The sequence below is a fragment of the Bos indicus x Bos taurus genome, chromosome 9, assembly GCF_003369695.1.
Source record: "Bos indicus x Bos taurus breed Angus x Brahman F1 hybrid chromosome 9, Bos_hybrid_MaternalHap_v2.0, whole genome shotgun sequence".
Classification (NCBI taxonomy): Eukaryota; Metazoa; Chordata; class Mammalia; order Artiodactyla; family Bovidae; genus Bos; species Bos indicus x Bos taurus.
In genome coordinates this window covers 74,602,421-74,615,287 of record NC_040084.1, presented here as the reverse complement: position 1 = coordinate 74,615,287, position 12,867 = coordinate 74,602,421, and the positions used below count along the sequence as shown (strand labels likewise).

Sequence of the window (12,867 nt, the reverse complement as noted above, 5' to 3'; positions counted from 1 at the left end):
GCAGAGTACATCATGCGTAATGCCAGGCCGGATGAAGCCCAAGTTGGAATCAAGATTGCCAGAAGAAATATCAATAACCTCAGATATGCAGATGACACCACCCTTATGGCAGAAAGCAAAGAAGAACTAAAGAGCCTCTTGATGAAAATGAAAGAGGAGAGCGAAAAAGTTGGCTTAAAGCTCATCATTCCAAAAACGTAGATCATGGCATCTGGTCCCATCACTTCATGGCAAGTAGATGGGGAAACAATGGGAACAGTGAGTGACTTTTTTTGGGGGCTCCAAAATCACTTCAGATGGTGACTGCAGCCATGAAATTAAAAGATGCTTGCTCCTTGGGAGAAAAGCTATGACCAACCTAGACAGCTTATAAAAAGCAGAGGCATTACTTTGCCGACAAATGTCCGTCTAGTCAAAGCTATGGTTTTTCCAATAGTCATGTATGGATATGAGAATTGGACTATAAAGAAACCTGAGTGCTGAAGAATTGATGCTTTTTAACAGTGGTGTTGAAGAAGACTCTTAAGAGTCCCTTGAACTGCAAGGAGATCCAACCAATCAACCCTTAAAGAAATCAGTCCTGAATATTCATTGGAAGGACTAATGCTGAAGCTGAAACTCCAGTACTTCGGCCACCTGTCTCAAAGAACTAACTCACTGGAAAATATCCTGATGCTGGGAAAGATTGAAGATGGGAGGAGAAGGGGACAACTGAGGATGAGATGGTTGGATGCCATCACCAACTCGATGGACTTGAGTTTGAGTAATCCCTGGGAGTTGGTGATGGACAGGGAAGCCTGGTGTGCTGCAGTCCATGGGGTCGCAAGGAGCCAGACACAACTGAGCAACTGAACTGAACTGAATTCCTAATGTTAGCAAATTGGACTGCAAGGAAATCAAACCAGTCAATCCTAAAAGAAATCAGTCCTGAATATTCATTGGAAGGACTGATGCTGAAGCTGAAGCTCCAATACTTTGGCCACCTGATGTGAAGAAGTGACTCATTGGAAAAGACCCTAATGGGAAGATTGAAGGCAGGGGGAGAAGGGGACAACAGAGGATAAGATGGTTGGATGGCATCACTGACTCACCGGACATGAGTTTGAGCAAGCTCCGGAAGTTGGTGATGGACAGGGAGGCCTGGTGTGCTACAGTCCATGTGGTCTGACTCAGTCGGACACGACTGAGTGACTGAACTGAACTGAAGCAGAGCTCTGATACATGACTGAAGGAGCATATTTGTTTTAGGTAAAACAGGGTTGGAATCTATGTTCTAGGATCACAGAAATCCACCCACTCACCCCACCAAGGCAGCCCTGAGAACTAGGTGGACCTTAAACTTCTAAGGAGCACAGTTTATCAGTTATGAATCTGGTCCTTTATTTTATACATGTGAAAAACTAAGCCTCACAAATGACCTTCATAAATTCTAGTGGGTATGTGTGTGCTCAGTCGTGTCCAACTCTTTGGACTGTAGCCCGCCAGGCTCCTCTGTCCATGGGATTCTCCAGGCAAGAATACTGGGGTGGGTTGGCATGCCCTTCCCCAGGGATCGAACCTGCATCTCTTGCGTCTCCCGCATTGGCAAGCAGATCATTTACCACTGTACCACCTGGGAAGCTCCTAAACTCTAATAGGTGGACAATAAAAACAAAGGGCTGAGAACCCAGAACTGCTGGGCCTGGTGCTTCCTCCAGTTTCATGCCCCTGAGATAGTTCTTTCAGGGCCTAGGAGGCCCTTTCCTCGCTGACCCCCTGCATGGATTACTCTGAGGAACCGTGGTCCCAAGACCAGCCCCTTGTGTTGCATAGTTTGGCTGCTCACTGGAACGAGACACTTGACAAGTAACCTTGCTGTCTCATGTCGGTGTGTGCACGTTTCTAGAAGCCTTACTCATCTCGTTCCCCCTCTTGTGACACGCAGAGTACCTCAGGAGTATCTCCTTGCCAGTGCCAGTCCTGGTGGAGGACACAAGCAGCAGCAGTGAGTACGGCTCAGTTTCCCCTGACACAGAGTTGAAGGTGGACCCCTTCTCTTTCAAAACAAGAGCCAAGTCCTGTGGAGAAAAGGATGTCAAAGGCATCCGGACGCTGTTTCTGGGGTAAAGACCTGACTTAGTTGGGGTGAGGGACGAATGTGGGGTGTCATTTGATAATGGAGATGGTAATACGTGCTGCCTAAATTATTGCAGCATCCCTGATGAAAATTTTGAAGACCACAGTGCTCCACCTTCTCCAGAAGAAAAAGATTCCGGATTCTTTATGCTGAGGAAGGACAGTGAGAGACGGGCCACGCTTCACAGGATTCTGACGGAAGACCAAGACAAAGTTGTGAGAAACTTAATGGAATCCTTGGCTCAGGTAATAGCCCTTCGGAGACTTCATTTCCCCAGAGTTTACTTTTTTTTTTTTTTTTGGACTGTGCTGACTCTTTGTTGTGGCGCTGGGGCTTTTTTCTCTAGTTGTGGCACATGGGCTTCGTTGCCCCTCAGCATGTGAAATTTTAGTCACCCAACCAGGGATTGAACCCACGTCCCGTGCACTGGAAGATGGTGTCCTAGCCACTGGACCACCAGAGAAGTCCACTTGGAACTGTCTCAGATGATATGAAGACATGAAGAAGTTTCCACCTCCTGATGATAAAACAAACCTACCATGGGGGGTAGGCAGAATCCCTAACACAGAAACTGTGTTTTAGAACATAAGCTGTTTTTACGTCAGGCTTCCCTGGTGGCTCAGATGGTAAAGAATCCACCTGCAATGTTGGAGACCTGGTTCAGTCCCTGGATTGGGACAGTCCCCGGGAGAGGGGAATGGTACCCACTCCAGTATTCTTGCCTGGAGAATTACTTGGACAGAGGAGCCTGGTGGGCTCCAGGCCATGGAATCACAAAGAGTCAGACACAATTGAGTGACTGACGCTTTCACTTTTCACTTATTTTTAAGGCAGAAGCAAAATGTTGGTGAGGTTCTGATGGGCCCCTGCAAATCTTTTCACCGTTCTTTCATTTAGACAGTAAACATCCTCTGAGACATGTGAATTGCTACCTGCCATTAGCATGAGGCCACCTGCCATTGGCTCCTCTGAGCATTTGGGAAACCTCACTTACTCAACAGAGACTGCTGTGCTTGGAGGGCTCCAGTCATTGGAGGGCTCCAGTCAAGTATAGGGAGATAGGCAATAATAAGTAAATTATCTAGGGTGGTAAGAGGCCAAACATGCTACAAAAAAAAAACAAAGTTGGGCAAACTCTGTTCCCTGGTGTATTTGTTTGCTGAGCTGCCATAACAAAATAACTTAGACTCAGTAGCTTGAACAACAGGAAATTTTTCTCTCTCAGGGTTCTGGAAGCTGAAAGTCTAAAACTGAGGTGCTGGCAGCTTCGGTTTCTCCTGAGGCCTCTCTTCTAGGCTTTCAGGTGGCCACGTTCTTTCTGTGTCCTCACCTGCCCTTTTTTCTCTGTGTGCCTCTAGTGTCTCGTCTTTGTTTTACAAGAGCACTAATCCTGTTGGATTAGAGCCCCACCCTTATGATCTCAACCTTAGTTATCTCCTAAATACCCTGTCTCCAAATAGTCACCTTGAGGGGTTAAGACTTCAACACGTGAATTGGGGGATGGGAGAAATGACACAGTTTCATCCCTAATACCTGGAAACATGTATTCCCTGGGATTCTACTTATAGAAATGAGGATGAATCCGCTCCCAGCTCTGTCCCAGTAGAAACAGGGTTTCCACCACCTCTACACTGCAGGTGATGCCTGCTTGCCTGGAGCAGAGGCTCAGGCCTCCTCTTGAGTATAAAACTCCCCAGACATACTTGGCCCAGACATGACACTTGCATCCTCTTTTAGTTCTATGGGTGTCAGGGACTTGTGAACCGACTTCAGCACCTGTGGCAACCACCTGTCTTCCATGATTACCATGATGACATGTAATTTCTCTCCTCCCTTCTGTCCTAGGAGAATAGCTACAAAACGGGTGAAGCTGGAGGGATCGGATCAAGTTTCCATCTCAGTCCAGTACTTTACCTGGTCTCAGCTTTTATTGGAATGTAAATGAAGCCAGATTGTCTCTTTCTTGGCTCTTGCTATATAGTCCCTGCTTGTCTTTATCTTGAGAAGCCCTCGAAGTTTCTCTGCTGGTTCCATCACCTTAGGAATTCTCTAATATTCACGTCTTTAGATTCCATAGGAGGAGCTGAAACACCAAGTGTGCGTCATCAGGGTCTCTGGGTACACGGAGAACTGACATCTATGTGTTCTAGGAAAACTTCTGACTTGAGTCCTAAGGCAAGGACTCTGAGGCCCTGAAAGGAGGCGCCCTGGGTGAGGGATGGCCAAGTTCTGAATTGCAAGTGGAATGAGTGCTGAGAATACCACAGAGGAATCTGGAGATATGGCTGAGATGGAAGTAGTTTGGAACCCATAGCTGTCACTTGTGCCTTTCCATCTGCTCACTGTGGTCATTCAAGGACTGAGAATCAGATGGTGTAAGATAAAGAAGCAGAACCAAGTTTAGATAAAAGGAGCAAATGTGCAGTAATTGGAGGCCATTCATTCAACAAATATTTACTGGGCATCTACTAGATGCCAGGCATTCCCCCATCTATGTGCTGGGTATGCTAGGACACTAGAGTGAACAAAATGGGGGAAAATAGATGCATCCCATTGAAGCTGACATTCTTGTGGAGCAAGAAAAGCAATAAAAATGTAGTAAGCACATAGTTGAATATATAGTACTTAAATATATAGTTAAATGTTATTATATACTATGTATGTTACATATATGTTACTCTGTATGTTAAATATATAATATGTGTGTGTGTGTGTGTGTGTGTGCGTGCTTAGTCACTCAGTCATGTCCGACTCTTTGCAACCCCATGGACTGTAGCCTGCCAGGCTCCTCTGTCCATGGGGATTCTCCAGGCAAGAATACTGGAGTGGGTTGCCATGCCCTCCTCCAGGGAAACTTCCCAGCCCAGGGATCAAACCAAGGTCTCCCACGTTGCTGGTGGATTCTTTACCATCAAGACACCAGGGAAACGCAAATATATAGTAATAATAGCAAATACTTTCTATGGGCCAGACATTGTTCTTAGTAGTTCCTGGGTCTCTGCTCACTCAGTTCCTGTGACCACAGTCCTGCAGCAGTAGTTCTGTTAGTCTCCTTATTTTGCACAGAGGAGGCACAGAGGCGCTGAGTAATTCACAGAAGCCACACAGCGCTGAGCGATGGAGTTGGGATTTGTACGCAGGCAGTCTTGCTCCAGGGTCCGTGCTCTGCTCTCCCTCCTGCTACACCGCTCTCCCTCCCGCTATGCCAGAGGGTGACAAGTCCTGGGAGAAATAGGCAGCAGGGGAGGGGACGGGGTTTGGGTTTGGGAGAAGGAATCACCAGTAGCCGCTGTGGCATGAAGGCTTTTGATTTAGGTCAGTACACAGAACTCAGTGATTGCTTAGGTCTCGTAATCATCCCCTGTGGGTGTGCTTTCCTAATACAGAAAAGTGTCTGCTTGTTTGGGGGTTTTCTTTGTCTGCCTTGATTCGTGTCATGGTCTCAGCCCTCAGCAGAGAGCCTAGCAAGAGACTGTGCTTTCATGACTGTGCTGAAATTCCTAAATTTTGGAGTTGGCTAATCCTATTCAAGGCTTCCCTGGTGGCTCAGACAGTAGAGCGTCTGCCTACAATGTGGGAGACTGAGGTTCGATCCCTGGGTGGGGAAAATCCTCTGGAGAAGGAATGGCAACCCACTCCCGTACTCTTGCTTGGAAAATCCCATGGGAGGAGCCTGGCAGGCTACAGTCCATGGGGTTGCAAAGAGTCGGACACGACTGAGCGACTTCACTTCACTTCAATCCTATTCAAGTGTTTGTGACTTCCTAGTGTTTTAAGAATGCTTGAATGTTCTCTAAAAAAGGGGAAAGGAAAGAAAAGCTTAAAAGCGACTGTCAGAGGGCTTGCCTCAGTGCACCAGTATGAAGTGACCAGTATGATTCTGACCAGAAACTGCTGGTCACAGTTGCTTAGTAAATCCAGAATTGTCAAGTGAGAGATAGGGTCCTTCTGATGGTGACTGCTGCAGAGGCTGTGAATCCTTTCCTGAGGCATCCCGTGGTGATCTTGCAATAGAGCAGGTCCCCACCCAGGTTTACTGCTGGTTCAGACAGCTAATTGAGGCAGTAGAAGGTAATGATTAGGAGCTTGGGTTCAGCCTCAACTTGACTCTGAGGCCTGATTCTACCACTTAAAGGCTATGTGATTTGAGCAAGTTAGTTAACCTCTCTGAGGCTGAATTTCCTAATCCATAAATTTGAGGAAACAATGGGATTAGTCACCGTAGCAAAGGGTTGCTACGGGGAGTAACTAAGATCATGAATCATTGAGACAATAATAGAGAATATTCCATAAATGTTAACTATTATTGTTGATATCATTATCAAGCAGTTATCTAGTATCTGATTTTTTTCTATGACTAGATGGAAATGTATTTTCATTGTATTAAATATTTCTAGATACATCTTTACATTTAAGCCTGCCCCTTTATGACAAGACTCAAGTGTGGATTCTCAAAGTGGCCCATGAAAGCACTTTCAATCTGTAACATCCTTCTGAAATCCACTCATCACTTTGAAGGAGTTTAAGGACAAAGAAGGCAGAGCCCCTTTGCCAGAGAATCTAGGATGGTCCTCTTCAGTGTTCAGGAAAGACACACTGTCAGATGCTGCCTTCTGATACTGAATCAGTCTCACCTGATAACCTAAGATGCTTGTTCATAAAGGCGTGTTAATGAGTACATATGGGGAGGCAGGCTTGAGAACAGAAACAACCATTATTATGACCATTATGTAGGTGATGAAATCCCCCAGATGAAAAACATTTCCCAGGGTAGACAGTGTTCCTTTGTAGAACAGGGACAGTAACATCAAAAAACCAGCAGAAGCATGTTTTTTCTGTTGTGAAAACAAAGCAAATGTCAAAAAAATGTTTGCTGTTTAAACTGCTGGCAAACATGTAACTGATTTTTCACTAAGATAAGCTTCCAGTTTCTAAATAGCACACATTTTTCTTCTCGAACATATTTTCATGTTTTTATGATATTGCCTGTGAATCTTTACTTTGAGGGTAATTTGGTTTGTGGCAAGAAAAGAAACAAAGTTTATAATTGTCCCCTGTCTGATTTTCAAATATTCCCTTAATGATAGCTTTCAAGCTTTTCAATATAATCTTTTCTCATCAAAGCATAAACATGAGAGGGAGCTCCCAAATGAAAATCGAATGGGAGAACAAACTTGATGGGGCATTTCTCTTTTATTTTAATAGACTCCTAGAAATTGTCATTTTCAAATCCCAGTTGAGGATTTAATTTTAATGATGCAGTAACAAAATACACAATACGAGATAGAAATGAGGATATTTCTTTCTTAAATGAGGATCTTTCTTTCTTAAATGAGGATCAATAGCATTCTACTGTTTCCTTTAAGTAATAACGTTTCTTGCTCAAAGTAGAAGTTCAACTTGAGGAAGGGAATTTGTTTAAATATTTAGTTTTTAATATGTGGAGTCATCCATTTGGTCCATTCTTATTACTGATTGCCTTATTGGTGTGTAAGGAATGGTTTCCAGGATAAAGTTTGAAGCAAGCTCTGTTAATAGCAAAATGTTTGATATGTTTTTATTGTTAATTAATTTTTATTGGAACATAGTTGCTTTGCAATATTACTTTAGCTTCCACTGCACAGCGGAATTAATCGGCTGCACATATACATACATGTGCATGCTCAGTTGTGTCTGATTCTTTGTGACCCCATGGACTATAGCCCACCAGGCTCCTCTGTCTATGGGATTCTCCAGGCAAGAATACTGGGGTGGGTTGTCATTTCCTGCTCGAGGGGATCTTCCCAACCCAGGGATCAAACCCAAGTCTCTTGCACCTCCTGCATAGGCAGGTGGACTCTTTACTACTGTGCCACCTGGGGAGCCCACGTATACATATATCCCCTTCGTTTTGAATTTCCCTCCCATTTAGGATACCGTGAGTGCAGTAGGTCAGAAAAAGAAACACTAGCATCATATATTAATGAATATATCTAGAAAATGATATAGATGGCCTTATTTGCAAAGCAGAAATAGAGACAAAGAATTAGAGAACAAATGTCTGGATACTGAGGGGGTAGGCAGGGTGGTATGAATTGGGAGATTGGGACTGATACATATACACTATTGATACTATGTGTAAAATAGACAACTTATGCTAGCTGCTTTTGGTTACAAAGAATTGATGTGTCTTCAATGGCACTTGAAGGACTAGGAACATGTAGGCAGACACATGGATTCTCAGGGTAAGTTCAACCATAGCATCTCTCAGAGCCTCACAGAGATAGAAACTGGAGTGTAATTCCAAGGCCTTCAAGTCCCGCAGCCTGTGCTTCTCTGGCTTGGTTGCTGTTGGCACCCATTTCCATCTACTTTTCTCTCTACCAATCGTCATTCTCGACTCTATTCCTTGTACTTCCTTATAACTCAATGTACTCTCACCCTGTTTTATGACTTCTGTCTCTGGGCAGACTTTGAGCCTGAAATCCTATGGCTCTTTGCCTGAATCTCTCTTTAGCTCCCAATTAAAGTTTCTGAAAGTAGAATCTCACAGCCTCTGCCTGTCCCTGTTTGTCCATCAGACTACATCACAGCTGTTGGACAGTATATGCAGTGGGTTTCTTTCCTTCCCAAGGTTTTCCCTTTCCTTTCTTTTTTTTTTTGCAGGGGGAGAAGCCATAGTTCAAATATGGCTGTTCCCACTTAGCAGGGGGCTATTGATACTGTGTATAAAACAGTTCAGTTCTCAGCAGGGGCTGTGAGGGCGAGAGGCCCATGGCTGATACATCCAGTACAGAAATATCTGACAGACTGAGAGACGGTTGGTTACTATTCACAGGGGGCTGAAGAACCTAAACTGAAATGGGAACACATCACAACTCTGGTCGCAAGCCTCAGAGAATTTGTGAGGTCCACGGACCGGAAGATCATAGCCACCACCCTGTCCAAGCTGAAGCTGGAGCTGGACTTCGACAGCCACGGGATCAGTCAGGTCCAGGTGGTGCTCTTTGGTTTCCAAGATGCTGTAAGTATGATATTTCGCCCATGTTTTCCCAGACACTCCAGCTAAAATTAGTCAGAAAATAGGATAAAAACATAAGCTCTGTTGACTTTTCTTTATTTAATCATTGTAATGAATTCTTTTCTCTTTAGAACATGAGTAAGTATGAGATGGTTGCCTGTCTGTGTGCCTCGAAGCACTAGCTTTGTTATAGAATCTGGAATCTCCCCCAGGTTAGATACACATAAAATGGAACACCGTGGAAAATAACAACACTCACAGACATCTCCCATGGCTGCACTTTGTTCTTATGAAATCATGTAGTTGGTCACTATTTATTTTGATGATTTTAGCAACAGAGCACTCTTGTCCTGCACTTTATATTATATATGAAAAGTGCCATCTAGCGGTCACTCGGAAAAATGTAACTGTACAGATCAGAATGATCAGAATGATCAAAATTTTTCCCCCTTGCTCTGTTTTCCAAACAGAACATTTTAAACATACTTGTTTAATAAATATTCACTACTCCCTAGCTAGAAATATACTTTAGAGCACAGGGCATCATTGGATAAAAATTAATTCACAGGCTCTGGTGAGAGATCACTGACAGTTCCTCGCTCTCCTAGCGAGTTGCTATGCAACACAAACTTGAAGCCTGTTTTCCAGAAGCCTGATTCAAACCATATGTGATATCCTTGAATGAGACTTGCCTGTGGAACTTGTACCAAAAAAAGCCAGAAGTCCCTCCCAGAAGCCCTTACAACTGACTGCAGGAGACAGAGAAATAAGAAAGTTCCCACGGTGCCAGCCATGTGAATAGGGAAGCACTTTGCATCATTTTAGGTAAATTCCCCAAATTGACTCAGTCCTAATGAGTTTATTGCTCCTACCTAGAAGATGTCTTGACAGTTGCATTTGGTGCATCAAAAGATCCCTGATTTAAAACTAAATTGTAATCCTTCAGTGACCTTGTGTTCCCTGGAACTCTGTGCAAGCCGCTCAGTCTTATGCTGTTTTGTGGGGAGGGCAACAGTCCTGACTCAATTGACGTCATGGGAAATGAGAGCAACTGGCCAGGCCTGTCACTAATATAATGCTAAAGGCACACTTTCTCTGTAACTAGGGAACCCCAGCCAGCTGCAAATAGAATCAAATAACTCAGTGAGTTTGCAGCTTGCTCACACATTTGGCTTCCAGTCTACAGGCTGGAAAGCAAATAGGCAAGTAGAGTTCAGATTGAGAGTGGGTTAGTTGTAATCCTGGGCCACAGACCAAGTCTCACACACACACACCTGCTCTTGCTCTGACTAGAGGTGTCCAGGATGGACATGCACTGTCCAGGATGGGAATGAACCCAAAGAATGGCCTGGATATAGTATATTGTTGAATGAGGAGCTGTGAGGAGCTGGTCATGGTGATAGAGGACCCCTCCTCCATTTTCTCTTTGGGACCCTTGAGAGAAAGAGTATTAGTTACTAAATGTCATACCCACATTAGTCAAATAATCAAGCGAGTCCTTTAAGAAAGTGCCAGGAGAAAATCATTCTGAAGGGGTTTCCTAGAACAAGTGGGAACCTAGCAATGGTCCGCTTCCCTGGGAACAACCACTCTGAGGAATTCCTCAGACAGACATCCATCTACACTGGGGGATTTTGGTGAAGATGGATCAAGGGCAGGAATGAGCCACTGGAACTCTAGCTTCTGGTGTGAGATTGCAGCTAGGTCACCTTCTCCCCAGCTTCCTCTAAGATCTCTCTCTAGTCAGAGTCCTGTTGGGAAAAATAGCATCTTTTCTTAAAGACCCATGTCAACTAGAAATTAGTGGAGTTAAACCAAATTTTGAATAAACCTCTCTTAGCCTTATGATAAAAGTCATTTATAAAAAGGTAATGGCTTACCCATACAATCAGATCAGATCAGTCACTGAGTTGGAATATTATCAACCTGAAAAAGGAACGAAGTTCTGACACATTACACATAGTGAAATGAGCCAGACACAAAAAGACTGCACTATTTCGATTGTGTGAGACACTTAGAGTAGTCATATTCGTAAACAGGAAGTAGAATGGTGGTTGTCAGGGACTGGGAGGAGAGGGCAGGGGGGAATCATTGTTTAATGGTGTAGCATTTCAATTTTGCAGGAAGAAAAGAGTTCTGGAGATGAGCAATGGTGATGATAGCGTTACCTAATAAATGAGCCACAACCTGAAAGCAGAGAGTTACTTTATTTGGTGGGAATGTTGAGGACTCCGAGCCCAGGAGACAACATCTCAGTAGCTCTGTGAAATCCGCTCAGAGGAGGCAGGAGAGGGAGTCCGGGTATATACAAGTTTGCAAAAAAGAGGGAAGACAACCTGAACATCAAAGATTATTGTTAAATAGTAAGGAAAACCAGATATCAAGCTAAGGAATTTAGTGTTTTATATGTAGGGAAAGAGGCAAGCCTCTGGGCTCTCTGAATTCATTCCTTTCATAGGCACCTCAGCTATCAGGGGCCAAATCTATTTCTAGATGCTTCACATCCTTAATTCCTTTTTTACCATAAGGGATGGCAAGTGTGGTGGATGGCTGCTTCTGGCATCCCATCTCTTCACTCCTCCAGCAATTGCCATGGCTGGGGATGGTGGCATCTGCTGGATCACAGTTTTGGGAGCCCTCATTCACGTTAGGAGGCCTGAAATCGCTGATGGCTGTGACATTTCTTGCCCACTGATACAGCAGGAAATGTTTCATTTCACACTAGCACAACAGTGTCCACGTACTTGATGCCACTTAAAAAATGCCACTTTAGCTGTACACTTAAAAATAGTTATGATGGTAAATTTGATGGAATGCATATTTTACCATAATTTTTAAAAAGAAAGGTAGTGCATATATCTGTGTCACTGTGTAAATAAGTGAAACATTACTAGTCACTTTAAAAAGATAGTCTTACAACAAAGATTTTTGATGTAAACAGATTGTCTGGAATAGTTGGCAGTTTATTCCTCTTTAAAAAGAATATAAGCCGTTGTGGGGTGGAAAACAAGGCACGCACCATGGCCGGTGTGTATGTAGCACGTATGTTCTCGTGTTCCCCCTTTGAGCGGTGACTGGCACTTTCAAGTCATCACATGATGCTGAAGTGCTTGGTTGTGTTGAATAGCAGCCATAACATTTAAGAATAAAAAGGAGATACATAGTCTCGATGCATGTGTGTGTGCTGAGTCACTTAATTCATGTCCAACCCTTTGTGAGCTCATGGACTGTAGCCTGCCAGGTTCCTCTGTCCATGGGATTCTCCAGGCAAGAATACTGGAGTGGAACTCTTTTTTTTTTCCTTTCCTTTATCACTTCCACCATCCAATCTGCTGACATCATAAAAGGCAGAAGTTGCAGATACTGGGTCCCAACGAGGCAACATTCCCATTTAACTAGATTGCTTTTCATTGAAGTGGTATATCTTACTTGCTTACATGGGAAGCACCGAACTTCATTTTGAAGTTGCAGTTTTTCATTTGTTTTCTGGTGACATAAATAATTCACAATTCAGAGTGAAGAAACCTTTTAGTTATTATTGTTGGTAGAATATCATCCAAATGCATGCATCAGCTAGGTTATTTGCAATTAAATATTAAAGTAAACCATATATCACTCTTTTACTCCAGGTCAATAAAGTTCTTCGGAATCATAACATCAAGCCACACTGGATGTTTGCCTTAGACAGTATCATCCGAAAGGCGGTACAGACAGCTATTACCATTCTGGTTCCAGGTCAGAAATACTTAAC

The 12,867-nt window shown here is 43.7% G+C and overlaps 1 protein-coding gene across 1 annotated transcript in view; it reads left to right on the top strand.

Moving 5' to 3' along the window:
- The window catches only part of MAP3K5 (mitogen-activated protein kinase kinase kinase 5), a 228,988-nt gene that overhangs the window by 194,636 nt on the left and 21,485 nt on the right, over window positions 1-12,867 (top strand). Inside the window, exons 22-25 of the mRNA XM_027551670.1 lie at window positions 1,925-2,102; window positions 2,193-2,361; window positions 8,934-9,119; window positions 12,746-12,851. Coding sequence (XP_027407471.1) covers window positions 1,925-2,102; window positions 2,193-2,361; window positions 8,934-9,119; window positions 12,746-12,851 — 639 coding nt within the window. The remainder of the gene's footprint in view (window positions 1-1,924; window positions 2,103-2,192; window positions 2,362-8,933; window positions 9,120-12,745; window positions 12,852-12,867) is intronic.